General features: G+C 38.8%; 1 protein-coding gene across 4 annotated transcripts in view; it reads right to left on the minus strand.

The window, feature by feature from the left end:
• Nucleotides 1–6047: 6047 nt before the first annotated feature.
• gjc1 (gap junction protein gamma 1) overlaps nt 6048–18401 on the minus strand; it is a 47362-nt gene continuing 35008 nt past the window's right edge. For 3 of the 4 annotated variants that reach the window (XM_084925347.1, XM_084925349.1, XM_084925348.1), the window contains one exon: nt 6048–11565. In XM_084925347.1, coding sequence (XP_084781473.1) covers nt 10054–11511 — 1458 coding nt within the window. In that variant the 5' untranslated portion in view covers nt 11512–11565 and the 3' untranslated portion in view covers nt 6048–10053. Of the gene's footprint in view, nt 11566–17766; nt 18366–18401 lie in introns of those variants that run through there. The other variant, XM_084925350.1, reaches the window with a different exon arrangement.

Consider the following 18401-nt stretch of genomic DNA (forward strand, 5'->3'; position numbering starts at 1 on the left):
AAGCAAACATCAGCAACCCAAAATCAGCAGCCCCAGAATTAAGTTTTCCGCTCCTCCTGCTCATGGCAAAAGCAAAACAAAACAAAACAAAGCAAAGCATCCCCTTTTTCTTGCCAGCGTGGTGAATTGTTTGTCAACATTTATTCATCCCACTCTTGGTCCAGTCTTTATCTCAGTGTCCAGTCAGTCCAACCTTTAGTCCACATCATCAGTCCAGTCACAGTCCATTCACACACATTCACTCACACGCATTCACACCAGATATTGCTGATAGTGGAGACTCCCGCGCAAATAATCAGATTCTCCACCCTCAGCAACATGAACTCATTCATTTGTTTTATTTTGTTTTGTTTTTTGTTTTTTAGGAAAAGAGTTCTTTATGCTCTTGGACTGGATTGACTTGCTGCAATCCTTTTAGACAGGGACTTACAACCTGATCAGGTCCCCACAGGTAGCCTTTTCCTCGGCCCATTGTAATCTGGAAAAGCTCACCTTAAATTTATTCTCCCGAAAATTTTTTACAGCGCTGTTAATTCAATCTTTCAGGCCTGCTTAGAACAAAAATGAGAAAAAGAGAGCTGATTATTAGCTCATCAAAGCACAAAACATAATCAAACCATTATTCCAGTAATCAAGATTAGTGAGTTTATGAACCCTCATAATGATGTCTCTTTAAAAGCTTTCCCATGATTTCATAAAATATCTACCTCTACTGGTACTGCAGATTACTGAAAGCATCAAATGGGCATGACTCTGACTAACCACTACTATGATGACAGACCAGTTAATAAGTATTTCCATAAAATGCCAGCTGAATTTGACCAGATGTTGCAGATGCACAGTCAAGGCGTGCTCAGGCTTCACTTGGGTGACTGTAAAACAGGTGACAACTAGTTCTTGGGGACAGATGAGAGAACAGAAGCGATACCATTTCTGTGGCCTTGGGAGGAACAAATTCAAATGTCCAAATGTTTCCACCTGAGACTTGGCACAGTGCGGACAGACAAGTACTGTTTTCCTGGAAGGGGCAGTGGCCTGGATTTAATTATTTATGTTGGTGAGGAAATATTTTTGGTAATATAATGTAAAAATTACAAAACTTGGTCATTCTTGGTGTGTTAAATAAAAAAAAAATTAATGTTTTTGAATGCGAGTGTGAATATATATTTTTTTAATGAAAAGCACAATATGGGAGGGAAAATTACATTCAGGCTAATAAATATCACGCAAAGCATGTAAGAACTGCTGTGGTGGGATTCTCTTGTCTAAACTGACAGAAAAAGTATTATGATTTGATGATTTAGAGTCGTGAAGCCATTAACAGACTGAAAACTTGCTGAGATTTGAGATTAGAATGTGATTTAATGTAATTTCCTAAAATGTCTGTCATTGAACTGTGGGTGGAAGTCAGAGTACCTGGGCGAGAACCCACAGGGGCAGAGCAAGAACATGCAAACTTCAGATGAAAAGGCCCCCATTACCAGTGAACTCAAAAACAGAACCTTCTTGTTGTGAGGTGACTGTTTGCTGCAACAATGTGCCACTACATTTTAACCTCATACAAGTAATCTGTTATTTGCCGTCAACCTGGTGGCACGGTGGTTAGCACTGTTGCCTCACAGCAAGAAGGTTGCAGTGGCTTTCTGTGTTAGCCCTGTGTCACACTGGCGACCTGTCCAGGGTTTGCCCCGGCTCATATGTAGCTGTGATAAGCTCCTGGCCCCCTGCTGCTCTGATAAGGATAAGTGGAAGATAATGGATGGATGAACTTTAAAAAAAAATAGCTCTACTGGGAGAACCAGTACAGATTATCAGATATGAAGGAATTTCTGATGCATTGATAAGAAAAAAGGACTAATTTGCTGCAAGACTCACGTCAGCTGAGGGATGTAAAGAAAAACATGTATTACAACAGAAACTTACTGAATATAGGCACAAAGGCATAAATCTGATTCTATTATTTTCAGATGAAACACAAGGAGAAGTCAATAGAACTTTCCAAAGAAGATGAGTGATGGGAGCTATCAGCATGTGAAAAATCATGAAAAACAACACCTAGTTGTATGCAAATCTGAAATAAACTGATGTACCTATTGGCACAAACGCGTTCTATTAATGTCAGAAAGCCTTCCGAGAAGACAGAGTAAAGGTAAATTGTTTATGTCTTAGCCATGGGTACATCATAAAGAACAGTCAGAGGATAACTTGCACATTTAACTATATCTTGTAATGAAACATTCCATGGAGGAGACAACATCATGGAGGCTTTTCCTTCTGCATGGTTACCTTGACATTCAGAAGAGAAGAATCTTTAAATTGCCCATCACCAAATCAAGCCGGACAAACAAATAGCAGTTAAAATCCATTGCAAAATATTTAGATTTCACTCAGAGGTTACACCTCAGCATATATCACGTCCTGCTTTTTACGTCCTGAAACAGCATTTTTAAAACCACTGGGATGGAGGTCTTTTATTTTAAGGAGCCCCAGACTCCCCCATGCACTGTTTCAGTCAGTGGGGGAGATGTTGAGATCCAGCTTGAAGGACCAAGCTGTCAGAATAAAAATTAACAAAAATGAGCAACAGTCAAGAACTGTGGTGTTAATTCTTGGTAGGGAGCAAAAATGTATGTTGTACAGACCCAGCTCAGAGGCCAAATGTGACATGATGTTTGGATGCAAACTATAATGTGATAAATAGAATCACTATAGACTGGTATCATTTTCTAAATTCTGCCAATACAAACAAAGGCAATAGAATTTTAAGCAAAAGAAAAGACATTTATATGCAGTTGGTTCAGCTTGTCAGGATGGCTGATGGCATCTTGATGTGGGTTTATTTGCACTGACACGCACAGCTAAAAAAATGCAGTCCATAACCACTGTAACCAGAAATACCACATTGTTTGCACTTCCAAGCAAGCAAGATGTATTTTAATTTAGCAATAGAAACACGTGTGTTTTTGGCAGGACAGCAACATCTTTTCCAAGTGAGCAGATTATTTATTTTACTTCACTGTTTTATATACTTTTAACTCAAACCATTAATCATTACTTGTGTCCACAACCTTTGAAATGATCACACACACAGTGCTTTACTTCAAAAGGTAGAAATGGACCATAAATTAACTTTTTTCATTTAAAAAAAGAATGAAAAGACTTTTAAGAATGTATTGTTATTTAACCATTTTATTTAACATTTACTGTCGGGTAAAACAAGCATACATTAAATCAAGTGGTTAAATTATTATTTAAGTTATTGTTGTTTACAATTTTCCAAATTTTAAGTTGAAATTATTTTTACATACTTCATTATAAAAACGTACACCTGCTCAAAAATACAGCACTTTGACCATGGGATTGGCAGTGCTGTTTGAGCATACAGTTACTCTGTCAGCTTAAAGATGACCTGAATGTTATATATTGAGCCTTTGCTTCAGAAACTTAAAGTAAAAAAAACAAAAACATTTAAATAAAATCAAATATTAAACCCTTAATTTTTCACTCATATTTAAGTGAGTGCACAGTTATTTCCTTCATCTCCAAACCGCTTGCTACATCCTATTGTTCCTGAGTTACAGATCATGCCTTTTCCCATAGCACCCAAAACTGGACAGCAAATTTAGCAAATTCTCCACTGTATATATAATGTACAGTATTTCACTTTTAAATCTCTCATATACTGTAATGATCAGAGATGGGCCGTAATCCGATTACTTTTTTCAAGTAACGAGTAAAGTAAGGGATTACTATTGCAAAAACGGTAATTAGATTACCGTTACTTTCCCGTAGGAACGCTGAGTTACTGCGTTACTAAAACCCTGATTTTTTTGCAAGAATGTCTCATGACAGTGAGGTAAGCGAGTGCGACCTTCATGACAACAGCTGTGTGCAGATCAACAATGGATAATATATTGAGTGCCGGAGAGAGTATGAGCATGCAGCGTTTAAAGCGTGGAAGTACTAACCTTACTTTGAGTTTGATTCCATAAAAAGTGACAAAAACATTAGTGTCCGTTGTGCGTGGGAAGAAAACTTCTTTTTACAGCGAAAAAAAAACCCCTAAACTTCCAAGCAAGCACCGAGTGCGCTATGACGTAATGGGAAATTCACAGAGAAACTCGCGGATTCTTCCACTGACCGCTGCGGCACACCTGCACCAGGGTAAACCTACGCCTACGCCACTCCTGCTTTACAGGTGAAAATAGAGCAACAGGACGGCTAGTCTTTGACTTTATTTATTTTCTGCTGTGTTTTACTTGCATCTATTTGAAAGACTGAGTGTAAACACAAAAAAAAATTATATATTTTATGTGCTGGAATGTGCAGAAAATAGGTTTAAATATTAAACAAATTTCTTCCAGTCAGAGAATGTTGCAGATAATTTAATTTTTGCTTGATGCATAAAGTTAAAAGATTAAAACTGATAAAACAAGTTTAAAAAAGGGACTTTTCCATTTGATTACATTTTGTATGATGGATTATGTAGAAAAAGTAGAATTGGGCTGAAAGATCTATCGCTTTATCACCTATTCAGGTTGTAAATCGTGTTTTTAAAAAGTAACTAAGTAACTAAGTAATTAATTACTTTTGAAAATAAGTAATCAGTAAAGTAACGGGATTACTTTTTTGGAGAAGTAATCAGTAATTAGTTACTGATTACTTTTTTCAAGTAACTTGACCAACACTGGTAATGACCCACCTGCTTTGGTCACTTCTGACGTATGACTTTTGTCTATGTTATCTATAGATAGATAGATAGCTATATCCCCCAGGTAGGTAACAAAGGAAACATGAATAATTTCTCTTTTATAGGTTTCATCATGAGGTGCTGTGCAGCTTTCCAGATTTTAATTTTGATTAGTGATGTGTAATTAAAATCATATAGACAGTACAGCCCCTTTGTTCACTTCAGAAGTACCTTTCAACAAAGTGCTGGAAACATTCCTCAAATATCGTGTTCAATATTGATGTGATGGAGATTCATCAACTGCACATCCATGATGTAAATGTTTTATTCCACCATATCCAAAAGCTTATCTGATTGAGATCTGGTGACTGTGGAGGCCATTGCGTACAGTGAGCTCAAGTTGTGGCATGTTGAGATTATTTGAGCTTTTGGTACATGTTTTCTTATTCTGCTGGGAGAAGATGGGTACATTGTGTTCTTAATTTATTATTAGAATTAATATTTGATCATATTTTTGTCCAGTTGTGATATTGATGGCCTATATTTTACTGCACATTCTTCTTCCCTTCTTGTAAATGAAGCACACATTCAAACATGTGGTTGTGAATTCATAGACTTTGTAAAACAAATTCCAAAAGTAGGCTACTAGGGCAGCCCCATGCCCGCTTAGAAAAACTGTGTAAAATTTCTTTAAAATGACATACAAGTAGGGTCAGTGCATCTAGCCAATTAGGGGCACTAATGTTTGTTTCTTTATAGAGAAAATAGCCCGCTGCCACAAGTTCCTATCCCAGACATTGCTCGTGGGATTCCAGTCATAGTAGCAGTGACCTTGTTTGAACACCCAGCTGCAGCACTCCACTTGTTCCCCCAGGCTACTCTCTCCAGGGACCCTTTTTATATCAGCAAATAACAAAAATGCACTGTCTACTTTCCATTTTTTGTTGTGTATTCTCTAGACTCTGAACTTGATGAAAAAAGAGAGTGAGGATATATTCATTTTCATATAAAAGCTTTTTGAGTCAGGGGCTATTTGGAGGAAACACTAGGCCTCAAAGACTCACATGTTCTCTCCTCACAAACTCACCAAGTGAACGACAAACCAAAACGACAAACAAAATGTCATGGGTGACACAAACTGAAATGACATCTCTTCAATTTCGTCGGTTGTTCCTGCCGGTGATATCAACTTGTGTGACTGTAATTCTCCTGATAGGATGGTGGGGGCCTCCTGCTTTTCACCAATCAAAATCAAACACAAATCTTGTGTTGACAACAAGAAGAGGACAACACTCAGTGTGTCAGGACAGGGAAACCATTTTACTTGCTGTGAACCCAAAACAAAAGATGCAGAGACTTTATGTAATGTATCTTTTGATTTATTTTTTTTTTATAGTAAAATAGGCCCTTTCACATGCAAATCAAATGCATTCGCTGAAGAATATGAAAAAAGGGACACAACAATGGCACTCAAAGAAATATACATTTTACAAAAAGGCATAGAAAAACACTCAAATACCTATGAGAATCTGAGTTTTTCAGCACATTTTCTTTCATTTGTCACAACAATTAACTAGAGGAAACATCTAAGGGAACAACACAGCTGTTTTTGTGAACAATCATAAAACATTTAATCCGAAACAGCCATTTAAAAAAAATTATTTTTTTAAATGTGGGAACATTGCTCCTCCCCCAGATGCTGACAAGACCAGTTATAGTTTTCCAGAAAAGTTCCCACATACCTCTTTCTTCTTCTTTGATAATTCAACTGAGACCAAAATCTTCCAACTGTGACGATAGTCTTTCAGCCTTAAAGTTTCTTGAAAATCACAAGGTGTGTTTATGTTTCCTGGAATTTCTATTGTCTTTAACAGCAAAATCTTTCTCTCACTACATTATGTCATAAAATGTTTGAGTATGAATACCCGCACCTCATCGTTTTGCCAGTACTGCCAATCCAGCCACTGTCATTCAAGTTAATTTAGTTTACTGAAACTCTTTAACCCTCAAGTGACCAAGTGGGAATATTTATGATCCCAGATTTATACTGATATATATCGTTGATCATTTTAATTGTTAAAATGCTTCGTATTGCTGCTATTTTTCATTAACATGAATTGGCACAGTGGTGTGACAAGGATAATATAAAGTGGAGGTTGAAATATATATATATATATATATATATATATATATATAAAGTAGAAAGTAAAGTAGCAAGATTTACTGCAGCAGAATAATGACTAAAAGTGACCAAAGTCATGATAAAAGTCAGAGATTTTTATCATGACTATCAAGATTGATTTTTATCAATCTTCAGTGATATAAAAAATAATGGAAGACCATAATTATTTAATTTAACATATAATAGAATATCTATCACAGATATAGAAACAGTATGAGGAATATAATGTAGTTATTTAAGCGGCTTGGTAGCTCAGGGGTTAAAAAGTCAAATACAATTAAGCTTGTTGACCTCACTATGCTCATAAATAGTTGTGCAAAAATTGTGATAAGTAGCTTTTGAAGTACTTGCACAAACATCATCTTTTATGTAAGAAATCTACACAGACATGCAGCGAGAGCTGGAGGATTAAACACTTTTGTATTGAGATTTTTTCTATTGTCTTGTAAATCCACTGCCACAAAGCTAAAACACATATTCACACTATTGTGTATGAGACAGGGCATCTTAGTTTACCTTAATTTTTTTCTTGTTTTTTTCTAAGAAAAAAAAGCCCTTGTTATAAGATTTTGGAGATGTTTGGTTAATAGTGGATGTTACTGTAGATAACAAGGACAGAATACAGAGGGGCATAAAGTCCATTTGTGAACACTTTCGGTTTTAGTATTCTATTTTTTTCTCCAGTCACTCAGCACAGAATAGAAAACAGGTCATGCCAAACACACAAATGTGCCACAGGGTAGTTCTTTTGACCTGGATAGCTGGCCAAATTTCTCAGTTTCTCAACAATACAACTTGGAGATGTTTTGAATATATAAACACAAGCTGGCAGTCATCAAGATCTAAGCAGATGGGGTTGCTGAGTACCCTCGTGGCACTCTAACAGAATGGCCTTTACTCGCTCTCACTCACTCCTGAAGATCTCATTTATTTAACAGGATGTCGCCCTCTTGTGGTCCCTGCTGGATCTTATTGCCTTCTCTCAAAAAACCAGCAGCAGTGGAGAAACTTTGCTTACTGGAGAAGAATGTAATGAGGGTTGATATGCCTTGTAGGGAAAAGACTGACAGGGACCGGCAAATTCTCAGTAAATCACCTATGGCTTATTGGGATTAGGGTCGCTTCAGACAAGCCAATCACTGCTTTGGGTAAGGCTGGTTGGATTGCTTCGGGTGACTTATGTCTGTCTAATGATGGCTGGGCTTGATGAATAGACATGTGGAGCCCAGTGGTGAACAATCCAAAAAGGTTTTTCAAGCACTCTGCTGCACTGTATTCCATATTTAGAAAGCTATGTGTTCAGCCACTGCTTCACGAGTGATGCTTTGTTTAACTCATTTAAAGTTTACTGAGAGAATTGTAGACTTTTAACATGAAATGTATTAAATCAGCTTTATTTACTTTCTTTTTTAATCGTTTTTCCTCCTGCCTTCATACAGCTTGTTAGGGAAGCTACTGTGGAGCTCGAATTATTTGAATTACTTGGCACTTTAAAATATTTTGACAAGGGATTCAATGACCCACAACGGTGTTCAGCAGATCTCAGACCAGTGTTGAAAAAGGAGTGACACTGTTTATTAAAATACAGCCCAGAGGTTTTTTACATACATTAAATACTGATACGGCAACATACAAGGAAAAGTCTTTTTTTTTCTTTACTTCTTTAAGTCACTGTAGTTAACATATTATAAAAATATACTATGTCCTATTTAACATTTTTTTTTTTACAATTAGAAGGCAATTTAAATCACAATAAACATAAATATTCATACAGCTAATTCATTTTCAAAAGATCTTGTTTTTTGTTTATTTATTTTACAAAACAAAACAAAACTTTATTGAAAAACAGAGTGTTTTCATATAAAACACTGTCTGGAACATAAAATTTGACTCCATTTTGAAGTTTTATAATTTTAAATCCCATATGAAAAAATGCAAGACATACTGTTGTACAAAAAAAGAAGGAAAAAAGAAAAAGAAAAATGACTTTTACAAAAGGGTTGGTCTCACATAGGCATATTTCCACAAGTGGAGTAGCATGGCCACAGTATTCCAAAGCTACAAACAACCAGGCTTCGTGGCAGCTTAGCATAAAATCTTGGCACTGACAACTTGCATCACACAAACAGTGTTTGGTCTCACTGTGTTATAGTAATGGCTTTAAACCTTTTCCATTACAATGTTGTAATATTGCAGCCTTGTGCATCTAACACTGGACTTGTAGCACTGGGAAGACATAAGTGACACAAGTATTGTCAATAGAAAAGGAACATTACAGCTGGTTAAGGTGTTGCTGGATGCAGGTAGCATTGGCAACTGGTATCTTCTCCCCAGTATCAAGCCCCGTTGAAGACACCACCAGGGGGCAGCCAAACACAAGGCAGATAGAGGAACGATGGAACTGAGCCATGAAAAGCCATAAGGAGAAAATGAAATTTTTAAGAATAAACTATAAAATCTGGATTGCTTCTGCACCTTATTATTTATTTTTTCACAGATAATTTCAGATGTAGACTGGATAAAAATCCACCAGCTGTACTCATAGGTTTCTGTAGCAGCTGGTGTACTACTGTTATCAAAAAATACACAACAAACATTTACAAACACACGGTCAAATGCAAAGTCACAGCAATATAACACTATTAATGAAGCAGACATGGAACATGAGTGACAGGACACAACCTTCAGGAAGGTGATCTTCTCACTGCACTATAAAGCCAATCCTTTGGGCGGCACCATGGAATCATGCATCATTTTATTGCATTTACATTGTGATCATCAAAATTTGGAATCAGTCTAATTTTGCAAGAGAACACATTATGATCCTGGGATTCTCCTGAAAGGGTGAACGGGAAGAAAACAGAGGTCAATAATCTGCTTTGGGACTTGAGAAAAACGACACATGTAAACGACAGACTGTAGCCTAACATAGTTTGTGTTGGTGTGATGTTTCAAGTTAAACAGTGATTACCCAGACAAAACAATTTGTCAGCTGCAATATCACATGTTTTTTTTCCCTCTTTTTTTTCTTTACACACCATTATACGCAAACACGCATCTTCTCCAGCTTGCAGGATTCTGTAAGGCATAATGGTGTTTAAATATCCAAGAAACATTGCAACAGCTCATCATCCAGTCTCCAATATTTACATGTTTTCAATACGGGTCACTGTTTCTGGGGTTAAATCCATACAGAGGGCTTGCCCTCTCCTGATTTGCTGCTGCTACTGTTGCTGCTGCTTCCACCTCCACTGCTCCCGCCTTTCCCATGCTTAAATCTATGCTTGCGCTCTTTCTGAGGCTGGGGTTGTGGCTGAGGTTGGGCCTGGATAATGTTACTTTGGGGCTTGTCATCCTGGTTGTCCCCAAGCTGCTCCTCTGCCCGGTGCTGCTGACTGTAGGCCTGGATAGCTGCCTCCAGTTGCTCATGAGCCTGCTGGATCATGTCTTTGTTCAGGGCTACACGGGCCTCTCCTCCAGTGGGGAAATTGTCCTCATTGCTGCCAAACTGCTGCTGCTCCTCCTGGGCAATGTTAGCCCTGTTCTGTTTGCATGCCATCTTAGCGTTGCTAAGATCTGTGTAGGGCATCTGTTCTGGCTTCACAACAATGTTGTAACCAGGTGGAGCTGACGGGGTGTTCCACGAGAAGGGGTAGCCAACATAATCGGCAGCACCATCTCCTCCTACGCCTCCCTCAGAACCTGCCTCAGGACCTGCTGCCCCTACTGAGCCCTCCACACCCCCACTGGTACCCAACAGGCCCAGCTGGTACTCATCCTCCTGAGGTGGGCAGCGGCGACGGCGAAGAATGTCACAAATGGAACCAATGCCCAAATGGAGCATTTCCCAAACATTGAGTGTGAGGCAAAGGACAGTGACACCATACATGATGCGCAGGAAAATGGTCTTCTCTGTAGGCCTCGACACAAAGCAATCAACACTGTGTGGACAAGGTTTCCCTGAGCACACAAATATGGGCATCACACGGAAACCATACAGCAAATACTGGCCTGTAAGGAAACCAGCCTCCAACACCGTACGAGTCACCAGCTGCAAAACATAGACCCGCATTAGCCCTTCATCTCGGATTCGCTTACGCCCATCATGTCGGATTTTGGGTCTGGGTGTGGGCTGCAGTGGGTCCCGTGGCCTTTTTGGGGGCTCGATCTCCGGCACCTCATAGATCATTGGATCATCCTCCTGGTCTTCCTCGGTCTCCTCAATGCCTCGGTGCTGTCTTGCTCCAAAGCACATTTTCCTAGGTTTTCTGTGCGTGTAGCCCCCTCCTCCTGTCCTAACAGCAACAGATCCAGCTCCTCCTTTGGCTTCATCTAATCGTGCAATTCTGTTGACAGCATAGCCCATGTACATGAGAGAAGGCATTGCCACCAAGATAATCTGGAAGACCCAAAAGCGGACGTGAGACAGAGGAGCGAAGGCATCATAGCAGACATTCTCACAGCCTGGCTGGCCTGAGTTGCAAACAAACTTGCTCTGTTCGTCGTAGTAGATGGACTCTCCCCCAACGGCAGTAAGAACAATGCGGAAGACGATGAGCACGGTGAGCCACAGCTTCCCCACGAAGGTGGAGTGGTTGTGGATCTCCTCCAGCAGCCGCGTGAGGAAGCTCCAGCTCATGGTGTCGCTGGACAGTGGGGCAGACAGTGTCCCTCTCTCACCTGTTCACAGACTCTGGAGAAAGTAAAGAAAGAGAAAAAGTGTCAAGACAAGAGTGAAACAAGGAAGGTACAGTGAGCTGACAGTAAATGCCTCCACACGAGTATCACCAACATTTCAAAACACGATCAAAGCATTTAGTCACTTTTGTCCAAATATTAATAAGACTTTAATTCATGCAGAAATAGCATTAGCCCTGCAAGTTTAGCAGCAAGATGGTTAAGGGTGTGACATAATAATTGCCTTAATTAAAATGAATGTTCCCCTCTGATCTCACGGAGTCACTAAGTCCTTAATTTGATCTGTTGCTCTATACATTTCAAATGCAAGCCCACTGATTTTAGCTCAGTGCCACAGTGAGGTTGCTGTCAACTTTGGGCTTTTTAGAGAATTAGCAGACCAAACAGGGTGGAAAGAGGATCTCAGTATTAAAAAAAATACCATCAAACAGCACTGAGAAGGAGCTGAAATAATCCAAATAGGGAATTTGCTATCACCAAATACACACACACTTTATTTAACAGCCTATCTCTTTTAGAAGAAATAAATCCTCTTAGTGAGCCTTCTTCTGTATGAGGTGCAGTTTTCAGGATTGTATTAACTTCACTGGTTTGTTCTGGTTGGGAGGTAAATGGAATTGAACTCTACTCTGCTGCATGTGTGCATGTGCAGTTCAGGGATAGAGACATGTTGCCTATGTAGGTTAGGTCTGGGCTCCAGGCTGTCCATCCTCACCAGCAGAACCAGCAGGTGGCCAGGCACAAGCCACTGGAGCGGGATTTCAGACAGCAGACCCACATTATCTCAGGCAGTGGAGCTGAACCCAAACACTGCTGTCCCTGAGGGTGGCTTTGGGGGATGAGTGTGGCACCTCCACAGAACTTTCCCCCTTATGAAGCCACAGTAGCGCATGGCTTATTGTCAGCTTGACTGAGAGGAAAATCCAGGCATGAATACAAGCTTAGTTTGGGCTTTAAAGGGCTTCCAGGGACAATATCCTTACCAAGCAGGTTGAGAGCTTAGTTCAAATGAGCTACATTAAGAGAGAAAATGTAGCTATAGCAGAGACGCATGAGCTCCCAGCCCTCTGCTTTGTGTCTCCAGTAGGAGTCAAGAGGGCGGGAATGTTTTGAAGAAGCCTTGTGATAAAACATGTCGTAAGTATTGATCATTCTGACCATATAAGGGCATGCCTGAGACACAGGAGGTAGATGTCAGGAATCCTCTGTGTGAGTACGCTCCGGTGTGTGTATTACCAACACGTGAGTGCACAACAGCTCCTTCTGAGAGTCTTTTTGCAGTTAGAGTAAGCATTGAAGTCCTTGAAAGAGCGCCAACTCTAAGAGTCTGTGAGCAACAAATATGAGTAAGCAGCACATGGCCGGAGCTGAGCAAGAGGTTGCCATAAGCATAAAGAGTCATAACAGTGTCCTTTCATCGTGGAGCTCCGTCTGACTGTTCCTGCATTACATCACAGCATTTCTTTACATAATTCTTCTGCACAGTTGTCCTTTAGCTAATAATATCCAGTTCCACAGACATAAAAGCAACCACAGAGATGAAAGTTTGATTAAATAAGGCTATTCTATCTATCTTACTCTATCTTTTCTCTCTGTCTACTTTCTGTACTTTTCTACTTCTTATTTTATGGTACTGGTATTTTCACATTGGACCTTTTGCTATATTTTTTACCTTTTCTCCCGTGACCTAATCACCTAACAGGTACTGTTGATTTGGTGTGTTATTCACACAGTATTTTTTGATATGCGGTCACTTTACAGCTCCGTGGAGTAATATGCATTATGGTCCAGCACTACTTTGACTTGTTCAGTCATGGAGCTGATTTATTTTGAATTTTACAGATCCCAGACACTTGAACTGCAAGCTTGCTTTATTTATTATTTAATTTACTGGCTTGTATTTGCAAATCTTTTTTTTTTTCCTGATATCTGATATGAGCTCTATTTGGTCTATTCTAATCATGTGGTTAAAGAAATTTAGCCAATGAAGCCCAAAACTGCACTTCCTCAATTGGCTCTAAAACAGAGTTAACTCCTACTGACTCAGGTGGTGAAATACCCAAATTTCAGAGCAGAGGTGAGTACATCTGTATCAGAGCACAGACTGATATATAAAACAATTTTGGTTTCTGCAGCTGTTTTTCTACTTCGCTATTTTATTCATCTGTTAAAAATTGTGTTACTGGTTAAGCATTATAGCTGATAAAGCAATACTGCACCCTTTTATCCAAACATACTGATAATACAGTTAACCCACCATAGTTTTCAATTATAGATACAAAAAAAGATTAAAAAATGTTCTGTAGGTTTGTAAAACATGCATGACAACCCTTTTATGCATTTAGCTTAAGGCTTAGGTTAAAACAATCATTGAAAATCCACAAGTTATAGAGGAACTTCACTGTCCTTTGATGGGCCCTTGTTCACCCGTATTAAGTCCTTAGGTAATTTTTGCACCAGGAATTGAAAAGCTTCACCCTGACCAGGAGAGATGCTCTGATCCAGGCACACAGCTGCCTGTGTTTAATCCTCCTGCTACCTTAGTTGCATATAACCTGGCATTTTGCTTTCTCATCCAATTTACGTCTTCAGGAGCTAGTGGGGCAGTTAGGGGTAAGAAGCTGACTCTGTGCATTAAGTTACCGAGGTGAGTCAGCCTCCCAAATAGCACTGTGCAGACACAACAGGCAGACTTTCTGTCAAAAATTTTGATATGAAGAATGAACAGCAAATTGGTGGAAATCATGCACACAAGAAAATGTCAAAAAGCACAGCAGACTCTAGTTCAAAAGTTAAAAATGGTAAGAGTCACAAGGAAATCCCCTCCAGTGTAAACACAGCAATTTTCAACTAATGAGCTTTGAAAGAGAATCACAGTCAGGATCAATGGCTCCACAGCCATCTGTGAAAAGGTCATGACTGTGTAATCACAGGTCAACAAACACAGATATATCAGTCTCTCTTTGATATATCGGAGCCACGCTGAAGTACAAGGTCAGAAGTTAACACAATCACTTCTCGGGGGTTGAAAACTCCACATCACAGCCCTTACGTACTGAATCAAACAGACAGTTACAGTGAGCGTCACCGCAGGGATCCCCTCAGTCACTAACTCTTCTCCTGCAGGATCCACAGAGACTCATATCCACATATAGTATGTAGACCGACAGACAAGCAGACACACTTACAAGTTCAAAGGCCCCCTCGGTTTCCTGCCTGTGACTTGGCACACACTAACTTGTAGTATTTTTGGAGCAAGTTGTGCATTTAAATATTGAACGCTGTACTTAAATTACATATATATCATGTTTTGCATAGGTTTATTTTATACTTTATGTACTACCCTGAGAAGAAGGACTGAATGTCTAATGGTTTTTTGCTACGTTTCAGGGCAGTTTGAATAATAAATGTACTGTAAAACAGAGAAAAGAAAAACCTCTAATGAGCGCGTGTAAAGCTAATAAATTTATTAGCGTTTGGTTGAACTTTAATCAAGTAAAGCATACTAATGCGTATATTTATACATTTGTTTCTGTTTGTATAACTCTTACTGCATGACTCTATTACTGGTCACCATATTTAGAAATGCATACTGCGATTGCATTGATTTTTTTGGGAATATTTTCCATAATTAACATATTGCACTTTACTCCGACTGTACTCATTCACAGACCAGCAAACCTGTACAATTACAGTAGTGGTCATTGATCAGTCAGTCCGCAGCTATTAAAGTACAGACTGTTTTCCCACAGGGAATTAATTTTCTTAGTCTGCTAATCATCAATTAGATCTCTCTTAGTGTTTTTAAAGTGATTGTAAAGAAAAAAAAAATCACTGTCAGCGTTTTATTCAGTCGACGCTGATTTGGCTCCTGATCCTGCTGATCTGCTGTTGGACTGCTGCCTTTAAAACACTCCTCATTTGAACTTTTACTGCCTTCTGGGACCTATCTGTAGATGTTAGTGGCAGACAAAGTTTCTCTTTCTTTTCAGTATCTAACCAGAAACGTTATCACATTGATAATCACAGCATGTTAATGTAAAAGGTTAAATAATTTCAACCCGTATTATATTTTGTTTTTGCAGCAGTTTTAGGTGAGCAACGTGTTGTGAAAACAATGCTACCTAAACTTCATATGTCTGCTTCCCTTTTTGTCCTCTGTATTATATTACTTGTCTTCAACAAGGCCCCGTGTCAAGGTTTTGTTGCATTTAGTACTTACTAAACTTAAAACTATTGAAAACATTTATAAAAGAAGTTTAAAACTACTTGACAAAAAACCGACTTCCCACCACCACTGTCATGTGTTAAAAAAACATAAATTACTCAACTTCAATAACTTAGTGAAACTTAAAAGAATGTGTTTAATATATAAAGTCTTACACTCCCTTGCTCCACCACCACTAAAGCAGTTCATTAGGCAGAAAGAAAGCTCAGACAGGACCACTCGAGCTACAATCCGAGGAGATTTGTTTATACCCCACAGACGGACAGCATTTGGGAAGAACGTCCTTTCTGTCAAGGGTGGCCATCTGTGGAACAGTCTTCCTCAACCCGTTAGAGAATGCTCTACATTCAATTTGTTTAAGGCAAAGGTTAAAAACTGGTTATGGACAAATCAAGTGTGTGATCATGTATGAGTTGTATAGTTTTAATGTTTTATTTGGGAACAGAATGGTGTGTATGTGCAAGTTTGGTGATGGAGTTTTTATTATGAATGAATGATGATTTTTTATGAATTATTATGTCTATTTTTTATGCTTAAGGACAACAGATGGAAATTAGCCCTTGGCTATAATCTGGTATGTTTACATTCATGTAATTTTTTTTTACATTTATGTTCATTAACATGCACTGTCCTAAATAAATAAATAAAGCCAACAAGACAAGTACAATACTAGTACTTAGTACTCATAGAGTTGAGCTGATGGGTTATCTTCTTTCACCAAATAAAAATCACATCTACAAAGTCATATAGTGAAAATAAACATTCAGCAATTATTGCTAAAGCAGAATATCATGGCTGACAGGCAGGCAAACCAGCTAGAGAAAAAGAACTATTCCACTGGGAGAAGAGTTAATTGTGCTGCTTGCTTGTCATAAAGTCACATTTTCAATTTTTATATTAACAGGAATTTAATCAGTGGAGTTCCAGTGCTTGAGTTCCAAGCTGCCCGTGCTCTAAATGCTGTAGCGTGTTCAGAAATTTAATATGCTGTCCTTGGAAAGATTAATCACAAAAAAGACATATTTCTTTCCAAAGAATGAACACTGCAGCTAATAATTCATTTGCGTTGCAATGGAAATTCAGGCACAGTGAAGTCAGTTGTGTATGTGTTGTAGCCTGTCATTAGTCTTTTCTGCTATTGCATTTTATATCATACCAAGAGAGTGACATGTCTTATTCCACAATTCACCAGAAATGCTGATTGTTCTGTTAACACTAAAAAGGAAGCCTCAGAGTTATCAGAGGAAAGACTGAGACTTCTGAGCATCTTCTAGAGTCAGAACTCCTCTGCCTGTCCTTGTGTGGGGGTCAGCACCGTAGTGCCCTCTCCCTCTGTTCTGCCAGTGGCATCTTCAGGCTTCACTGTTGCCCTTCACAGTCCCAACTTGTCCTACGCAGACGGCACAGATCAAACTAATCTGCTCATGCAGTAGCTGGCCAGACATCTGTCCATGATAACCCCCTGGATCGTCATATTTGGGTTTAATCATGGCTGTTTTGTAGCAATAAGACCCGAACATAAAACCACCAAATTTAAGTCACAACAAGGTCATTAGCTTCTGCTTCTGCTTTGTGAATCTGCAGTTTGACTAAAAGATAACAACTATATCATGATACAATAATTACAATAAATCTTAATGTCTACAGCTTCAGTAGAGGACTGACAGCTGGCAAATGTGTGGATTAAGTAGAAAAGGGATTTTCTGTACTGTGTTTCAAATCATCCAAAAATCCAGCATAGCTAAAAAGGAAATTCTTACCAACATTTTCTGACTATCTTCTGTTCTTCCTGAGCAGTAACTCTGTTTAAAAAATTCTCTCAAGTGATTAAAATCATGCACGTCAAGAGTGACTTAGCATTAGGTTCAATGACAAATGGTTTTGAACACTATAATTAACATCTATTTTCAGACTCTATGGTTCATGTTTCTACACAGACACACACATACAAACAGACATCAAACTTACTTGCAGAGTGATCAATGTGGGCGGCCATGAAACACAAATAAACTATGAATTCCAAAGAGTTAAGTAGGCACTGCACCCCGATTTGGGCCTCTGGTTCATAAAACGTGCAGCAGAAAAGATAAAGGAATTCAAATCAATCTCAGTAGTGAGAGATAAAAACAGAAACTGCTGACAGTTTTTTTTTTTTTAAAAATGGTCATGGACCCCGGCCTGTAAGGAGATCTCAAAATGAGGAGCTCGTTGCTTAAATTAAGTCCTTTTCATTTTACATAAGAGAGGTGGGTTTTCAAGAAGCATGCCTCTCTGCGTTTGTGGCAAAAAAAGAAAAAATCCCTCATTAATAGTTTCCGAAGGGAAGGAACACAACGGAAAACTAGTTCCATATGTTACAGGAAGAATCTCTGAGGCAGGAGCAGCCTCTCCACGTGCATCTGTGCCTTACGCTGTTAGAAATAGTAATGTAAGTTCTCCAGAAGATTACAAACAAGTTCAGGAAGTCATTCATCTGCTGTCTCGTTTTGGAAATACTGGATCTTTGGTCAGGCAACCTGACATCATTTCAGATTAAAAAAAATACTTGGAAATTTTATAAAAAAAAACAACACAAGGAGCAAAGTAAAGTGATGAAGCAGCAT

This window comes from Perissodus microlepis, chromosome 4 (assembly GCF_051167445.1).
Source record: "Perissodus microlepis isolate ML-2025 ecotype Zambia chromosome 4, ASM5116744v1, whole genome shotgun sequence".
In the NCBI taxonomy this organism is placed as follows: domain Eukaryota; kingdom Metazoa; phylum Chordata; class Actinopteri; order Cichliformes; family Cichlidae; genus Perissodus; species Perissodus microlepis.